Consider the following 18,308-nt stretch of genomic DNA (forward strand, 5'->3'; position numbering starts at 1 on the left):
TGTCGGATTCAGATACAGATATATTAGGCCTATGTGAAACTTTTTTAGATGATTTTTCAATTGAAAATATACATGTAAAAGATTACCAATTTTTTCACATCGGTCGGAAAAGACAAAAACAAGGGGGTCTAGGTGTTTTGATTAAAAATTGCATACCAGCACGTATAAGGATTGATTTTTTGCCAATGAATATTGAAATGATTTTTGAATCTTGTGTAGTTGAATGCTCTTTTCCAAATAATCGGAAGCTTTTAATTGCAGTTACTTACCGTACTCCGTCATCCAGCCAGATAGAATTTAAAAATCATATTGAAAGTATGTTGGATAAATTAGCTAGTCTTAATACTCCTTATTTAGTTATGGGTGATTTTAATATTGATTTAATGAAACTCCTATCTGCAGATCAGAATAGAATAGATAGAAATATGTTGCAGTTTTTGGAGGAACCACTATCTTATGGACTAAACCCCGTATGTTTTGTGCCCTCTAGAATAGCTGATACATCATTTTCACTTATTGATAATATTTTTTCACCTTATAGTGCTGTTAATACATTTATTATTCCTGATGATTCATCTGACCACTGTATAATTATGTCTGATTTTCTTATAAATTTTCCGCATAATAAAAAAAATCAAACCAAGCGTAGAGATTTTTCACATAAAATTGTGTTAAGGTTAAAAGAAGGGCTTGGTGATGTTGATTGGAGTCCTGTAATTGATGAGAAGGATCCGAACCAATCATTAGATAAATTTTATTATATTATGAATGAAAAGCTTGATCTTTTTTGCCCATATAAAAGCCCGAGAGGAAAGAAACTTACCCCAAAAAAACCTTGGATAAATGAATCACTTTTGAGATCTATTAATGAGAAAAATCGTTTATATAAAATTAGAATAAAATATCCCACGGAAATAAATATAATGCGTTTTAAAAATTATAAGAATATGCTGGTAAGGATCCTTAGAGTAAGTGAAAGACTTTATTATGAAAATTCTTTTCGAAATTCAGATTCCCCTAGAAAAACTTGGAGTTTGATTAAAGATAAAATTGGAAGAAATAAAAAGTTGTTACACCCTGAAGTGTTATTTGATATTAATGGTAAAGAATTTAGAGGACCACAAGCTGTTGCTAAGAAGTTTAGTGAATATTTTGCTAGTATTGGATCATCTGTTGTTTCAGGAGAAGTTGACCTTTCTTCCCCAAGGTCGCATAAAAAATATCTACCACCCACTGAAGATACGAGCATATTTATGGCCCCTGTTACTTTTGCAGAAGTTCAAAAGGTCATTAAGAATTTAAAAAATGGTAATTCATTGGGATATGATGAACTTTCAACTAATTTGCTAAAAAATATTGCAGGTGAAATTTTTGAACCATTGCTTCATATTTTAAATTTATGTATTTTCTCAGGTACATTTCCTAAAAGATGGAAAATTGCACGTGTAATACCATTGCATAAAAAAGGAGATAAATCTGATACAAATAATTATCGTCCTATTGCAATTTTATCACCATTGTCTAAAGTATTGGAAAAAATTTCAAAAGGAAGGATTACTAATTATCTAGATAAAATAAATTTTTTTACCAAACATCAGTTTGGATTTAGGGCAGGCCATTCGACGGAACAAGCAGTTGCAGCTCTTGTATTAGAAATAAATGACTGCTTAGATAGTAATTATCATGTATCTACTGTTTTTTATGATGTTAAAAAAGCATTTGACACTTTAAACCATGAAATTCTTTTTGATAAAATGGAAAATTCCGGTAAAAGAGGGAAAGGACTAGAAATAATAAGATCATACCTTTATGAACGTAAAATCGTGGTAGATGTTGATGGACATTTGTCTAGTTTAAATGATCTTGAAGATATTGGTGTCCCACACCGCTTTTATTTTTGATGTATATTAATGATCTCCCACGATGTTTGCAGGGAAATAATGGTCTTGCAATTTTATTTGCAGATGACACAGCTGTTTCTGTTAAAGCGAAGGATTCGTCTACATTGATTCAAAATCTGTTTAACACTGTTAGTTCAGTTAATCGATGGTTTGTATCTAATTATTTAGTACCGAATTTTAAGAAGACTGAATTTATGGTTTTTGGTCATTCAAAACGTGCTACTAAAAAAATTTCATGTCAGGAGCTTCAAGTTGGTGAGCATAAAATACGTAGAGTTCAATCATATCGTTATTTAGGAGTTTTTATTGATCCCCTTTTGTCATTTCAAACTCATATTGATCATTTAAGGGTGAAACTTTCGCAAAATATTGGGTCTATGTATCGTTTGCAACATGTTTTTCCATTTTCAATTTTAAAAATAATTTATCATTCTTTGATTGCTCCTTATTTAAATTATTGCACAATTATTTATTTAAATACTTTTTGGACGCATATAAAACCCCTACAGATCCTTCAAAATAAAGCAGTGAGAATACTTGGAAATTTTTTACATCGTCCATCAAAACTTAGAGATGCATCGGAAACTGAAACATTATTTCTTTTCTTGAATTTCTTAGATCTGAAACATATAAGAGAACTTAATATATCAATATGACATTTTAAAATACAAGATCCTAGTAGTTATTTTTATGAAAAATCTCTGTTGATTCTGCCAACTCCTTCGGCTCTTAGGTGTTCTGGAACATATCGAATTCCCTTTGTTAATTGTGAAAGATCTAAATTTTCAATTAGATACCAAATACCATTTATTTCAAATAAATATAGGCTGAAAGATAGAATTCAAATTGAGTCATTTCGGCAAATATCAGTTCTAAGGAAGAAAATATTAAAATTATGTATTGACCTGTGATGGTGGAATAGAAATTTTTTTATTATTATTATTTTTTTTGTTTATATTTGTTACCCATGTTGGGATAGCCTTCCATGCCCCACTTGTCCAGCGTTTGTTTTCTTTATGTTTGTTATGTTTTTTGTTTTTTTCTTTAACCAGGTTTTTTTTTCTTTCTCTCTTTTGTTATGATGAGGAAATGTTTTTTTTTTTTTTTTTTTTTTTTTTTTTTTTTTTTTATTAATACCCAATTTTACGAGCTTTGCTCTCTGTTGGGGGTATATGTTTTTTTGTTATGTTGATTTATTCAAATAAAATCTTCTTCTTCTAGTGCCCTTTTTAATAGTCGAAAGTGATTGGAGGGCACCTAGCCCCCCCCCCACGCCCATCATTTCCCCAAACACATCCATTCAAAATTTTGAGATATTCATTTTGTTCAGCGTAGTTGATTTCCAGATAGAAAATATGTTTTTGAGGAGGACACTCCCCCACAACCATCGGGGCAAGGGTTTTAAGTTATGCCCTGGGGGCATATAAGATTTTTAAAGAAGGTGTTGTCATAGAAACTTCAAAAAAAGCTCATTCCATTGGAAATTCAAAGGGCTAGTGCCCTTTTTAATGTCGAAAGTGATTGGAGGGCAACTAGCCCCCCCCCCTCACGCCCATCATTCCCCCCAACACATCCAATAAAAATTTTTAGAATAGCCATTTTGTTCAGCGTAGTTGATTTCCAGATAGAAAATATGTTTTTGAGGAGGACACTCCCCATAACCCTCAGGGCAAGGATTATAAGTTAAGCCCTGGGGGCATATAAGGTTTTTATTGAAATCTTTATCGCAGAAACTTGAAAAAGGACTCATTCAATTTGAAACTAAAAGAGATAGTACCCTTTTTAATAGTCGAAAGTGATTTGAGAGCAACAAGCCCCCCCCCACGCCCATCATTCCCCCAAACACATCCAATCAAAATTTTGAGATAGCCACTTTGTTCAGCGTAGTTGATTTCCAGATATAAAATATGTTTTTGAGGAGGACTGCTACTACTACTACTAACAACTCATCGCAGCACCAAGCCGCCTGAGGCCAACACAGCTATGCACGCTCCTCCTCCACCCCAATCACTCCCCCAAAACCCTCAGGGCAAGGGTTTTAAAATATGCCCTGGGGCCATAGAAGGTTTTTATAGAAGGCTTTGTTGTAGAAACTTCAAAACAGCCTCATTCGATTGGAAATTCAAAGGGTTAGTGCCCTTTTTAATGGTCGAAATATATTGGAGGACAACCAGCCCCCCCCCCCACGCCCATCATTCTCCCAAAAACATCCAATAAAAATTCTGAGATAGCCATTTTGTTCAGCGTAGTTGATTTCCAGATAGAAAATATATTTTTGAGGAGGACACTCCCCCACAACCCTCAGGGAAAGGATTATAAGTTATGCCCTGGGGGCCTATAAGGTTTTTATTGAAATCTTTGTCGTAGAAACTTGAAAAAGGGCTCATTCGATTTGAAATTCAAAGGGATAGTATCCTTTTTAATAGTCGAAAGTGATTTAAAAGCAACTAACCCTCCTCTCAAGCCCACCTTTTCCCCAAACACATCCAATCAAAATTTTTAGATAGCCATTTTATTTAGCGTATTTGAAAGTTTCGGAAATTAGGTCTTTAAGGATGACAAACCCTCCCCCCACCGCCCTCAGGGCAAGGGTTGTAAGTTATGCCCTGGGGCATATAAAGTTTTTATTGAAAGCATTGTCGTAGAAACTTCAAAAGGGCTCATTCAATTGGAAATTCAAAGGGCTAGTGCCTTTTTTAATATTTGAAAGTGATTGGATAGCGACAAACGCCCCTCTTATGATGTGGGCACAATGTGTTTTTTTTCTTCGGCCGGGCACTTCGTATCGAAGGAGTTGTCGTAGAAACTTCGAAAAGGGCTCATTCCATTGGAGATTGGAGTGGCTGGTGCCCTTTTTAATAGTAGAAAGTGATTGGGGTGAAACTAGCCCCCCCACGCTCATCATTCCCCCACACAACTCCAAACAAAATTTTGAGATAGCCGAGTTGTTCAGCATGGTTGTTTATAAGATAGAAAATATGTTTATTTTGTGAACACTCCCCCACCACCCACATGACCTGAGTGGCCGACTATACCCGTGGGCCACATAAAAACGATGTTGACACAATATAGTATTTATTATTTTTTTCTTTTACAGCAGGGCACTTCATATGGAAGGGGTCGTCGTAGAAACTTCAAAAGAGGCTTATCCGATTGGAAATTGAGAGTTCGAGTGCCCTTTTTAATAGTCGAAAGTGATTGGAGGGCAACTAGCCCCCCACCCCACACCCAACATTCCCCCAAAAACATCCAATCAAAAATTTTAGATATCCATTTTTTTCAGCATAGTTGATTTACAGATAGAAAATATGTTTTTGAGGAGGCAACACCCCCACAACCTTCAGGGAAAGGATTATAAGTTATGCCCTGGGGGCATATAAGGTTTTTATTGAAATCTTTGTCGTAGAAACTTGAAAAAGAGTTCATTCGATTTGAAATTCAATGGGATAGTACCTTTTTTAATAGTCGAAAGTGATTTGACGACAACTAACCCCCCTCTCTCGCCCACATTTCCCCCAAACACATCCAATCAAAATTTTTAGATAGCCATTTTATTCAACGTAGTTGAAAGTATTTGGAAACTAGGTCTTTAAGGATGACAACCCCTCCCCCCACAGCCCTCAGGGCAAGGGTTGTAAGTTATGCCCTGGGGCATATAAAGTTTTTATTGAAAGCATTGTCGTAGAAACTTCAAAAGGGTTCATTCAATTGGAAATTCAAAGGGCTAGTACCTTTTTTGATAGTTGAAAGTGATTGGATAGCGACTAACGCCCCTCTCACGATGTGGGCACAATGTGTTTTTTTTTCTTCAGCCGGGCACTTCGTATCGAAGGAGTTGTTGTAGAAACCTCGAAAAGGACTCATTCCATTGGAAATTCAAAGGGCTAGTGCCCTTTTTAATAGTCGAAAGTGATTGAAGGGCAACGAGCCCCCCCCCCCACGCCCATGTTTTCCCCAAACACATCCATTCAAAATTTTTAGATAGCCATTTTGTTCAGCATAGTTGAATTCCATATGAAAAATATGTTTTTGAGGAGGACACTCCCCAACAGCCCTCAGGGCAAGGGTTTTAAGTTATGCCCTGGGGGCATATAAGGTTTTTAAAGAAGTTGTTGCCGTAGAAACTTCAAAAAAAGCTCATTCGATTGGAAATTCAAAGAGCTAGTGCCCTTTATAATAGTCGAAAGTGATTGGAGGGCAACTAGCCCCCCCCCCCCCACGCCCATCATTCCCCCAAACACATCCAATAAAAATTTTTAGATAGCTATTTTGTTTAGTGTAGCTGATTTCCAGATAGAAAATCTGTTTTTGAGGAGGACACTCCCCACAACCCTAAGGGTAAGGATTATAAGTTAAGCCCTGGAGTCAAATAAGGTTTTTCTTCAAATCTTTATCGCAAAAACTTGAAAAAGGACTCATTCAATTTGAAACTAAAAGGGATAGTACCCTTTTTAACAATCGAAAGTGATTTGAGGGCAACTAACCCCCCTCTCACGCCTGCCTTTTCCTCAAACACATTCAATCAATATTTTTAGATAGTCATTTTGTTCAACGTAGTTGAAAGTTTTGGAAATTAGGTCTTTAAGGATGACAACCCCTCCCCTCGCAGCCCTCATGGCAAGGGTTGTAAGTTATGCCCAGGGGCATATAAAGTTTTTATTGAAAGCGTTGTCGTAGAAACTTCACAAGGGTTCATTCAATTGGAAATTGAAAGGGCTAGTGCCTTTTTTAATAGGTGAAAGTGATTGGATAGCGACTAACGCCCCTCTCACGCCAACCATTTTCCAAAACACATCCAATCAAGATTTTGAGATATCCATTTTGTTCAACGTTGTTGAAAGTTCTGGAAATTAGGTCTTTTAGGATGATAACTCCCTCAGACCCCTCAGTGCAAGGGTTGTAAGTTATGCCCTGGGGGCATATAAGGCTTATATAGAAAGTTGTTGTATAAATCATAGGCAGCACGATCGCGCTGCCTAAGTAAAGAACGGGGACACTCAAGAACGAGAGAAGGAACGGGGACTAAGTAAAGAGAAGGACACTCCCCCACAACCTTCAGGGCAAGGGTTTTAAGTTATTCCCTGGGGGCATATAAGAACGATGTTGGCACAATGTATTATTTACTAATATTTTCCCTTAGAGCAGGGCACTTCGTATCGAAGAAGTTTTGTAGAAATTTCGAAAAGCGCTCATTCAATTGGAAATTGGAGGGGCTTGTGCCCCTTTTAATAGTCGAAAGTGATTGGAAGGCGACTAACGCCCCTCTCGCGCCCACCATTTCCCCAAACACATCCAATCCAAATTTTGAGATAGCCATGTTGTTTAACGTAGTTGAAAGTTCTGGAAATTTGGTCTTGGAGGATGACAACCACCCTAACAGACCTTAGGGTAAGGGTTGTAATTTATGCCCTGGGGGAATATAAGGTGTTTATAGAAAGAGTTGTCGTTTCCAAAGGGGCTCATTCAATTGAAAATCGAAAGGCCTAGTTACCTTTTTAATAGTCGAAAGTGATTGGAAGGCTTGACATTTTTATATAAAGATATAAGTGGGTATAATGTATTATTATTTTTGGTTGGTGTTGTTGTTTAGACCAGGGCACTTCGTATCGAAGGAGTTGTCGTGGGAACCCCGAAAAGGGCTCATTCCATTGAAAATAGGAAGGGCGGATGCCCTTTTTAATAGCCGAAAGTGATTTGAGGCAACTAATCCCCCTTCCACTCCAACCCTCCCACTTTTGGTCATAAAATTTAACCGAATTAGATTAATGCAAATGTGTACAAACTATCAAAGAAACTAAAGAGATTTTTTTGCAAATGGTACCAAAGTTTCTATTTAAGGACAACTAAAAGAGGCATGGAAACAAATTAAACAGTACAGTTTGTGTACAGTTTTTAAAAAGGGTGTATGTTGTTAAAAATTGCTGAAAATTTTTCTCTGGCATACAAACAGCAGGCCAAACTGTAAAGTCTTCAAAAAAGAAAAGATTTAAAGTATTATTTTCTTTTTCCCTGAAAAGACTATGTCAATATAAAACGAAAAGAAATTAATTTAAAAAATTTTTCAAAAAAATAATTTTTAAAATAAAATTAAACAACTCCATTAAACAAAAAATGAGCAAAAATAAAATCAAATAATCTACCAAGCATGAAACTACCACAAATCAGCATCGACAAATAAATGAAACCCAAAAGGAACAGATTTTACAATAATTAACCGAGACAAACTCAAAACAAGCAGAAATAAACATAAGTTGGGTGCAAAACCCCTATGCCTTCCCAAGGCCAGAGCAAAATGTGCACTTTACTGAAAAAATACAAATGAATGTGCATTGTCAGTTTAATATACATATATTGATATTTAGTAATCAAAATGTTAAAACTATTTGATTTATTAAAGTTATAAAAGTAAAAACATTTATATTTTTTCAATTAAGTGCAAATTATGTTCTGGCCATGGGAAGGCATAGGGGTTTTGCACCCAACTTATTTTAATTTCTGCTCCCTTTGAGTTTGATTCTGTTAATAATTGCAATTCCTGTTCGTTTGGGGTTTCATTTATTTATTGATGATGATGTGTGGTAGTTTAAAGTTTGGTGGATTATTTGATTTTATTTTTGCTCCATTTTTTGTTTAATGGAGTTCTTTACTTTTCTTTGAAAAACTTATTTTGTGGAAAAAGTTTTTTAAATTAATATAAAATATGTAAAAGTGTGTATTTGTTCTCAAAAACGCCACAAAGATTTTCTGGTGCGAAAAAATGATCTAAATAGGTCATGTCTTTGGGAAAATTCGTTTTCCCTCCCAGCAACCTTGACATAATTTAAATAAATCGTTCTTGCTGAAATTAACTGACAGGAAGCAATAGTTAACATAAAGATTGAGTACCTCGATACTAAGATACTGATTGAGTACTAAAGATACTAAGCTCGTATATATGTGATTCTCGTTGCCGCATGTTTTCTAACTGCAGATTTCGTTGAGCATCCTTTTCATTTGTGATTCGCTGTGATGCTCGACGTCACGTGTCTTCAAAGTGTTCTTATGATATAGATTCATTAAGCATCATCATCACTAACTAAGACATTTTTTCCATACCTTTTGTTTTAGTTTTAGCTATGTGCCAGGCTGTTGGACAAAAGGTTTTTAATTGGATTTTGCATACTGACATTGACAATTTTTTAAACCACGTTGGCTTGCCATAACATAGATAAAAATCGAACCAAAATTGGATTTTTAAAGGCAAAACGTAAATACTGAAAAAACAAAGCGAATATTTCGAAAGGACAGCCGCTTCTCTTCTTAAGCGCGATCAAAAAAAATATCTAAGGAAAATGTCAAAAAAGACAAAGAAAAAAGAGTCAATGTGAAAAAACAAACCAACAAAAAAACAAAATTAAGATGAATAAAATTCAATAAAGGCCAAAATGAGAAGAATTTGCTATTATCCTTTGATGGCAGTTCAAAAGTTTTTGGATTTCGTGCAAATCGTCAATATTGGTGAATGACTCGGTTTTGGTTGTTAGGTATTTGGTTTTAATTCTTATAATTTGACAAAGTCAGGAATCCAATACTCAATCACATTCAACAGATTTAAGATCTTACACAGATCTTCATTCTTTTATCTCCAAGAGGATTGAAACTGTTCTATGCTACTTAAGGAAAAATGTCACTGTAAGGCTATTTTAATTACGAAATTAATCAAAAAACTGCATATAGAGATGGAAGTACAATTACCTCTGATAAATTCAAGCTACTATTTAGGGAAGGGCATTCTGCATTTGGCTCCATTCTACTGTTCTTGACAAGGGGCAAAGTCTTCAGTCAATGCATACAAAGCACTAGTTCAATACACAGGCTAAATTGTGCCAATTTCCTGAAAAAAAAAGAAAAAAATTCGAAGCTTTCAAGTAAAAGCTTAAAAACTGTTAAAACCTTCATGCTTCCATAATTCAAACAACTGAATATTCATTGTTTAAATATGTTTAATTTACCAGCATATGTCCTTCTTGATATATGTTGATTCTTGAAATATATTACAATTTACCAATGTATATCATTCTTGTCTGGACTCAAAACACCAGCCATACAATTCAATAGTATAGGTGTTTTTGCATTGTTTTGTTGAGTGTAGGCTACAGTTTGTGAACTCAGATCCTTCCTTTCCCCCTGAAGAATATTTAAGAATAAATAGTGTTTCTTATAAAATTATATATAAAAAATATTTTTATTATATAAAATTAGTCAATCTTAGTATTTAAGGCCGCCCTCCTTGCTGGGTGACATCTTTTGAAACGGTCTTGTCTATCTCCATTTTGAAAAAAAAATCCCATTATTTCAGGTTTTTATTCAGTGGTCCCAATCATAACCAGTCAACAGAAAAAACAAAAAAAGAATGAAGTACAATTTTGGATAAAAACGTCAAATATTGTTGACCCATCACCAGTTACACACAGTGAACTATGAAAGGTAGGAAAACTTCCAACACCACTTTCAAAAGGGATAAGAACCCATTTTCTAGTCTTGCACAGCAAAAAGTAAATTTCAGGCCCAAATTTTTCAAGTTTTTGTGATTTCTATCCCTCTTCTGTCAATTATCTTGTAATTATCCTGTTTCTGATCTATCATTTCCAACTCATTCCTTGCCCAAAATGGAGAATTAATACAATCTCCAATACTTAATTTTTATTATGAAATTTCAAATTTCATAATAAATTAGACAATAATAGATAAATTAGAACAAACCCTTGAAACACACCAGACAGAAGTCACAAAAATATCTATTATTTTATAATTAGATAAATTCTAATTCGTCAATAATTGATAAAGTAATATTGAAATTGAAATTTCATAATGAAAATTAAGTTTTCGAGATTGTATAAACCAGGGGGAAGTCAGAAAAGATAATAAAATAAAATCTTAAACAAAAAATATAATTAAAAAAAATATACATATATACAATAGCTACTTCATGTCTATATTACTTCCATAGGCACTAAAAGGATTAAAAAATTATAATGCTCCAGGTGCTGATAGTGTGGTAAATGAGTTTCTTAAATATGGTGGGTCTGAGGATAGAAGTTTTGATACCTAGCAATTTTATGAGAACCCTAATTAAACCACTGTACCATATAAGAAAGGCGATAAGAGTGAGTGTGGTAAATATTGCGGCATTAGTCTGTCTGTAGACAGCAAATTACTAATTAATATGATACTTTTTAGACTGAAAGATGCTGTAGACAAAGTTATAAGAGAATAAGAGTGCAATTTTAAAAGAGGTAGAGGATGTATCAACCAAATTTTTGCTCTTAGGTTAACAATTGAGAAGTGCCTGAGATATTAAACACCCTTGATCCTCAGTTTTATAGATTATGAGCAAGAATTTGGTTCTGTTGATAAAAGAACTTCAGTGACAATCTAATCCTTGTAGGGAACTAGATCAGGAGTTAAGCAGGGTTGTGTTCTATCCCTCTTTATATAAATCATTTTGATGGATTTTGTCTTAAGAAGCACAGGAAAAGAAATAGGAGACCATGAAACCAAATGGGGAGGAAAAACTCTCCTGGACTTAGAGTATGCTGATGATTTAGGCATCGTAGACAAAAGTGTGAACAAAATGTTCTTGAAGATGTGCAGAGACATGCTGTTAAAGTGATACCTGGCATGCAAGAGCTTTCCTACCCTGCAAGACTATCAAAGCTGAATCTCCCAACACTTGCTTACAAGAAAATAGAGGGGATGCTATTTTAACCTCTAAGTTATTGAGGGCTAATATCCTCCCTACATTATTCTCTACTGATGGTACCAATTCAAAAAGTAGAGGTCATCACCTGAAACTTGTCAAGCAGTCAACAATTTCTAGAGTCTGTACACAATTATTCTCAATATGCATTGTCAATAATTGGAACAAACTAGCTAATGAAACAGTTACTGCTGAATCTGTTGATGTTTTTAAACAAAGGCTAGATGCTGAGTGGTCCTCCAGAGAATGTAAACTCAATTGGGATGCCATTGAAGATGGAACAACAAATGGTCACCAGTGAACCTGCATACAACTAGTCATCATTCCAGAGCTCTAAGGTAAAATGAATGAACTTTTAGAGGTTTTGTAAGTTCAGGGTGCTAGAATAGGTTTAAAAATTAATGTTAAGAAGACTAAGTCACTAAAGCTAGGAGTAAGTGAAGATGAAAAAGTGACATTGGGTAAAAAAAAGATTGAACTGGTGGACAGCTTCACTTACCTTGGTAGTATTGTTAGTAAAAATGGTAGGAGCAGTGAAGATGTTATATGTAGAAAAGTCAAAACAGGGTGTTTTTCATAGTTAAAAAAAGTTTTGAAATAGGAAGATAAGTCTACAAACCAAGATTAGAATTGTGGAAGCTACAGTGACAAGAGTAGCCAAATATGGGTATGAGTCATGGATGCTCTAAAAAGCGGATGAAGATTTGCTAGATGTTTTCCAGAGAAATTACCTATGGATTGTTCTGGATACCCAGGCCATATTTCAAACAGTGGGCTGTATGAAGTGTGATTCAATCCTGCTTTCTAGGGCTATAATGAGAAAAAGGTTCAGATGGCTATTGTATATTCTGTGGATGAAAAATAGCAGATTGCTGAAAAGTGTCCTGTTTGGCTAGCCATCTAGGGCCAAATAGAGGTCAGCTAAAAGAAGGTCATCCATCATTGGGGTGAGATGATGTCATAAAGAAAGATCTAAAGGAAACGGAAACTTCCTGGGAGGGTGTAAAGAGGGAGGCTTTGAATAGCTTGGGATGGAGGAGGAGTATGCATAGATGTGTTGGCCTCAGGTGGCTTTGTGAGTTATTAGTTGTAGTAGTAACATGTAGAATAAGTGTCACTAATACATATTATATACAGCTCTCCTATATTTTACCCTCAACACTCCTAATGTGCAAATATATATGCACAATTGTGTATCTACTATGCATTCAGGGGCATTGTTTGGGGGGCAAAGGGTTCCCCTCCTCAACAATTTGAAGAAAAAAAATTATACAGCCCATACCCTTGACTATCTGGATATGAACCCCTCTTGCCCTCCCCCTCCCCAATAAAAATGCTTAAGATTTGCCCCTTCATGCATTACCCTAGGCCTATGTCTCTTTTTTTCAACCCATATACCTGCAAATTGAATAAACTTTGACAAAAAAGCAATGGGTGATGGAGTGCATTAGAAATATATGATTTTTGAGGTAAATTTTTACCAAATCATATTATTGACTTACAAATAAAGTGAACATACATTCAGGGGCATTGTTTAGGGGGCAAAGGGTTCCCCTCCTCAACAATTTGAAGAAAAAAAATTATACAGCCCATACCCTTGACTATCTGGATATGAACCCCTCTTGCCCTCCCCCCTCCCCAATAAAAATGCTTAAGATTTGCCCCTTCATGCATTCCACCATAGGCCTATGTCTCTTTTTTTCAACCCATGTACCTGCAAATTCAATAAACTTTGACAAAAAAGCAATGGGTGATGGAGTGCATTAGAAATATATCATTTTTGAGGTAAATTTTTACCAAATCATATTATTGACTTACAAATAAAGACAATATACCACTTGATGCCTTTTTTTTATGCTCTTTCCAAATATAATACTCATTGTTGTTGCAAATGAATTTTACCCCCACCTCTATATAGCAATCCAGGGTATATATTTGCACATTATGGAGGTGGGGGTTTAAACTTACCTCTCATTTACATCAGAAATAAAATGTGCCCCCCTAATGTGCAAATATAGGTAAATACCTACCAAATCATATTATTGAGTTTAAAATAAAGTGAATATACCATTCAATGCCTTTTTTTATGTTGATTCTGAATATAACAATCATTTCTATTGGAAATGAATTTTAGCCCCCCCCCCTATATATGCCAATTCAGGGTATAGCCTATATTTCTACATTCGGGGGGGGGGGCAAATTTTATTTCTGATGTAAATGGGAGGTAAGTTTAAACTTTATCCCCCTAATGTAGAAATATATACCCTGGGTAAAAATTTACCCCCTGAATTGGTATATAGGCTATAGGGGTGGGGGTGAAATTCATTTCTAACAAAAATGATTATTATATTTGGAAAGAGCATAAAAAAGACATTGAGTGGCATATTCACTTTATTTGTAAGTCAATAATATGATGTGGTAAAAAATTACCTAAAATTATTCTGAATATTGTGAAGTAACAATTATTTTCTTAACATGTTTCCTTCTCAACAGCCACTAGTCTAGACCTTTATCAAGAATCATAAAAGATAGGCCTAATGCAAAACCCACAAACTCACTAAAATTTTGTGCAGGCCTATATCCCTAGGCATTGGTTGAAAAGAAACCATGGTTTTTGGGAATAGTAATAGCATGCTTCCTTCAGGAGATCCTAGTCACTAAATGTTTCAGGAAATCCAGAGAGATTGTCTTGCTAGATATCTGCCTTATAGGCTAGCCTAGGATAGATTGCCTTTCCTGGCTAGCCTATGACATGAAGCAAGAATCATTATCTATAGACCCTATAGACAATGGCTAAGATGATAAATCATATTTCCATTTCAATAGTCTTCAAACCTCTGCTAGTTATTATTACCCTTTCTATGGTTGCCTACAAACTTTTACAATTAAAATAAAATCCACTGTATTATTTTGAGCTTATGAGCTAGGGTTGCCGTTTTTTAGCACTTTTTAAGTATAAAAGTGATTGGAGCACAACCAGCACCCATCTAATGACTCGTTTCGTTGCCTTCCCCCGAAGACATTTGACCAAATTTTCAGATTGCTATTTCATTTAAAATAGTCGAAAGGTGCAATCACTGCACCCTTGGGAGTGAAAATACTCCCACAGCCCCTGGGGTAAGGACTGTATGGGTAAGCCGGTTTTAACAATAGTGACGCTAACAGGGTATATAAGCCGTATCTAAGAAAAGAGAAAAAGGAATCATCTTTGAGGATCTGCAAGGGGCATAAAATTGAATTTGTGCCAAAAACAATTATTATGTTCGGAAGGAGCATAATAAAGGCATCGAGCGGTATTTTCACTTTATTCATAGGTCCTTTATGTAAATTATTCAATATATACCCATGCTTGAGCCCAGGTCTCCAAAAAAGGTAAGGGTATTAAAGTAAAAATATCAGGAAATTCTAAACGTAGTAAGAATACTATGTGTATACAGGTTGTTAAAAGAGTGTTTCAGCAATGTCTCAGGGACAAACTCATGGTATTAATTTCGGTAAGGAAGGGTTTTTAAGGTATGATAAAAATAAACCCTTTTCCATCTCAAATATCTGGGTTTAATTAACTAAAAAAGAATTGCACAATAGAATGTGCAAAAAGCACTTGGAAACATGGCAAAAGCAATTACTCATGGGGATGAGACAATAGCTTCAGAATTTTAATTTGTCTTTAGCATTCTTGAGCTTTTGCGCTTGATTTGACGAGCTTCAAATGCTTTTTGTGAAAATCATTGGCTAGATAAAGAAGTGTACTTTAAAGGATATTTTTGGTAACCGTGATGATCAGAACAAGAAAAAATTCAGTGACTTGAAAAAGAAGAAAAGTGCCCGCACCCAAGATATTCTGTATCGACAGTATCTTTTTTTTCCATTTTTGCTTCTCCGTAGCTTGCAGGTCACTAAAACATCATAGAGAGCCGTTTAATGGCTCATTTTAAACGTAATTGCTGTATTTAAAAACTTTTTGTAATTGAAAAAAAAATTAATATAAAATATTTTTTACGAAAAAAATTGATTTTTGTTTGACAAATAGTTTTTTCTTACTTTCAAAAGACACTAGATGGAGCAATCTCCTTTAAAATGAGCCATTAAACATTCCTCTATGATACTCTGCCAGCCCGCTAGCCGTGGTAGAAAAGAAAAAAGGGATACATATCAAAACCAGAGCAAGCCCTCGAAATTCTTGAGAAAATGAGAAAACATGATTTTCCATCATTTAAGGGAAGATAATAAACATCAAACCATTGAATAACTCTTTCAAAAAGGACAATCATGTTTGAACGGAGATCAGATTCAGGTCCGCCACATGTGCCAAGAGTCCAAGAATGCCGTCATCCGTAAAAGCATGGAGAAGTACGAACTCTTGTCACAATTAGTGACAGAAATAGGTTGACAAAGACGATAAAAAAGTGGTAGGTTTCTTATTTTTAACCGCATTTATGAAGTCATTGACATAAATTAAAAACAGTATCGGCCCCATCGCTGATCCTTGTGGAACGCCAAATTTTATTTCAGACGGGTTAAAAAAGAGCGGATCAACCGACATAACTCGACCATATAAATATGATAGAAATCGAAAATAAGTACTCTTTTGTATTCCAATATGGGATAGTTTCCAAAGAAGAAACTTGCGTGTTATTGAATAAAATGCTTTTCGTACATTCAGGAAAAGAGCAGCAGGTATCAGACCAGAGTCAAAAGATGCTTGTAAATGATTCAAGAGATTTGCAAATGGATACTCAGCTGAGTATTTTGTCCTAAAACCAAACTGCGAATCATGAAAAAATTTCGAAAAAAAGAAAACCAAGAAGTCGAGAAAGCACAGCTTTTTCAAAAAAATGTCTAAACACTGATAAGAGAAATATAGAACGATAACTAGCAGGGTTGTTCCGTGAACCACCTTCAAAAAGCATAATAACACGAGCACGTTCTAAACACTTGAGAAGACACTATTTTCAAAAGAAACATTGACAAGTCTCATAAGAGCAGAAACGATGACAGGAAAAAGGAACTTGACAACCTTAGTAGAAATACGGTCTGGGCCAGAAGATGAACAGCCCTTCAAACTATTAACAAATCTGGCCATTTCAAATTCAGAGATAGACTCCAAAGCCATTGATTTAAGACAAGATGGTCCAAGATAAAACCTAAATTAGAGAAGAAGAAGGACTTACAGAAGAGACTGTAGTTTTCCTGATATTGGCAAAGTAAGAAGTAAGTGCGTCTTGAACTCACCCTCTACGATTTTAACATCAATCAAAACACTTAAAGAGACAGAAGGTGGCTGAGAATATGGCCTGATAACAAAATTGATTACTTGCCATGTTTTCCTAATGTATTTACCGCAAGCAGAAAATTTACTAGAGTAAAATGACGATTTGGCCCTCCGGCTAAGCGAATTATAAACTCTTCTATAAACTTTAAAATTCAAAGTCGAGAATCGCACGTAACTACCTTAGAAGATATATAGGCCTTCCAAACATTATTTTTCTTCCTCCTGCGTTTAAAGAGTCCAGGAGTCATCAAAGGATTCGATAAGATTGTTCTCTTCGATCGCGGATTCAACTGGGACGCATCACATGTTATGTAGGATGCAAAACCAATAAATCCATACGTGGAATAAAGCATATGCCTCAAATTCCTTTGCGGTTTTTTGCACCAGATATGGTGTAAATAAATTTGCTTTAATTTAAGCATCAAAATTTAAATTTTTAGATTTTAAACTACCTGTTTTATCGGATTAATTGAATATTTAGGCAGTTTACGGTCTCATTGTCGATCATTTATATCAAAAGAATGTTTGAGAAAAGTTAAGATTGATGTCTCATCCTTGTTTGTTCCGAAGTTTAGTCACGGTATATAAGCTGAAAAGGATTGGTGGACCCCAAAAACTCTTGCTTAGAAGAAATTCTGAAAAGAACTGATACCAATTTAGTTTTCGAAACTTTAAAAAACAAGCAAAAAAAATTCTAAAAATAGAACAAACGCCGATTTGACGGCACGCCACTGATCAGTTTTCAGCGGTGTGCCGAAGAATTTTTTTCGGCGCGCCGATGGCGCACCGCTACCGAGCATACTTGTGTCCGGTGCCACCAAATCTTATTTCGGCGCGGCTTCGGGGACTAGTTATTATTAATTACAAGAATTTAATGGAATTTCCGAAAATCTTGAAGAACAAAAGTGAAGACGATTTGTTTACCCTGGTTTCTGCATAAAACTTTATGGTGAAAATAAATGCACGGTCGTTTTTTTACATTAATCTATTTTTACGTCTTATAAGCCAGCTTTGCCTTCCCCTGAAGCAAAGCTGGGATACATTTCATCTTCAGGGATACGTTGCCGATGCAAATGCCCCTCACACCTATTACAAGTGACCCAAAGCATCCACAACTGTTCAAAGCTTCATGGCAATAAATACAACCAACTATCGCCACCGTCACCAGAACTCACTGCAGGCTTATTTCTACCTAAAAGAAAACAGACAATTTAGCTGAAGTATTTTATCCTATACTTGAAAAAAAATCTTATAAATTACAACACTTAATCTGATATTGTGAAATTTCTCAAAATTCTTTGACTTTTAAGGGGTGATTCTCCCCTTTTTTGAAAATCTAGCAAATTCTCTCCAGCTCTTAGCCTTTAATGGATCAAAATTCCTTATATATTAAAGA

At 35.2% G+C, this 18,308-nt stretch overlaps 1 protein-coding gene across 3 annotated transcripts in view; it reads right to left on the reverse strand.

The window, feature by feature from the left end:
• The window catches only part of Dlc90F (dynein light chain 90F), a 36,531-nt gene extending 21,133 nt beyond the window's left edge, over positions 1-15,398 (reverse strand). The window contains exons 1-2 of one of the 3 annotated variants that reach the window (XM_089108315.1): positions 15,267-15,398; positions 9,636-9,774 (exon numbers count right to left, since the gene is read on the reverse strand). In XM_089108315.1, coding sequence (XP_088964441.1) covers positions 9,636-9,689 — 54 coding nt within the window. In that variant the 5' untranslated portion in view covers positions 9,690-9,774; positions 15,267-15,398. Of the gene's footprint in view, positions 1-9,635; positions 9,775-14,494; positions 14,626-15,266 lie in introns of those variants that run through there. The other 2 variants (XM_089108314.1, XM_089108316.1) reach the window with 2 other exon arrangements.
• Between the last annotated feature and the right edge of the window lie 2,910 nt (positions 15,399-18,308).

Source organism: Artemia sp. Qi Xiang Cuo, chromosome 2, assembly GCF_049724085.1.
Source record: "Artemia sp. Qi Xiang Cuo chromosome 2, ASM4972408v1, whole genome shotgun sequence".
NCBI classification, from domain to species: domain Eukaryota; kingdom Metazoa; phylum Arthropoda; class Branchiopoda; order Anostraca; family Artemiidae; genus Artemia; species Artemia sp. Qi Xiang Cuo.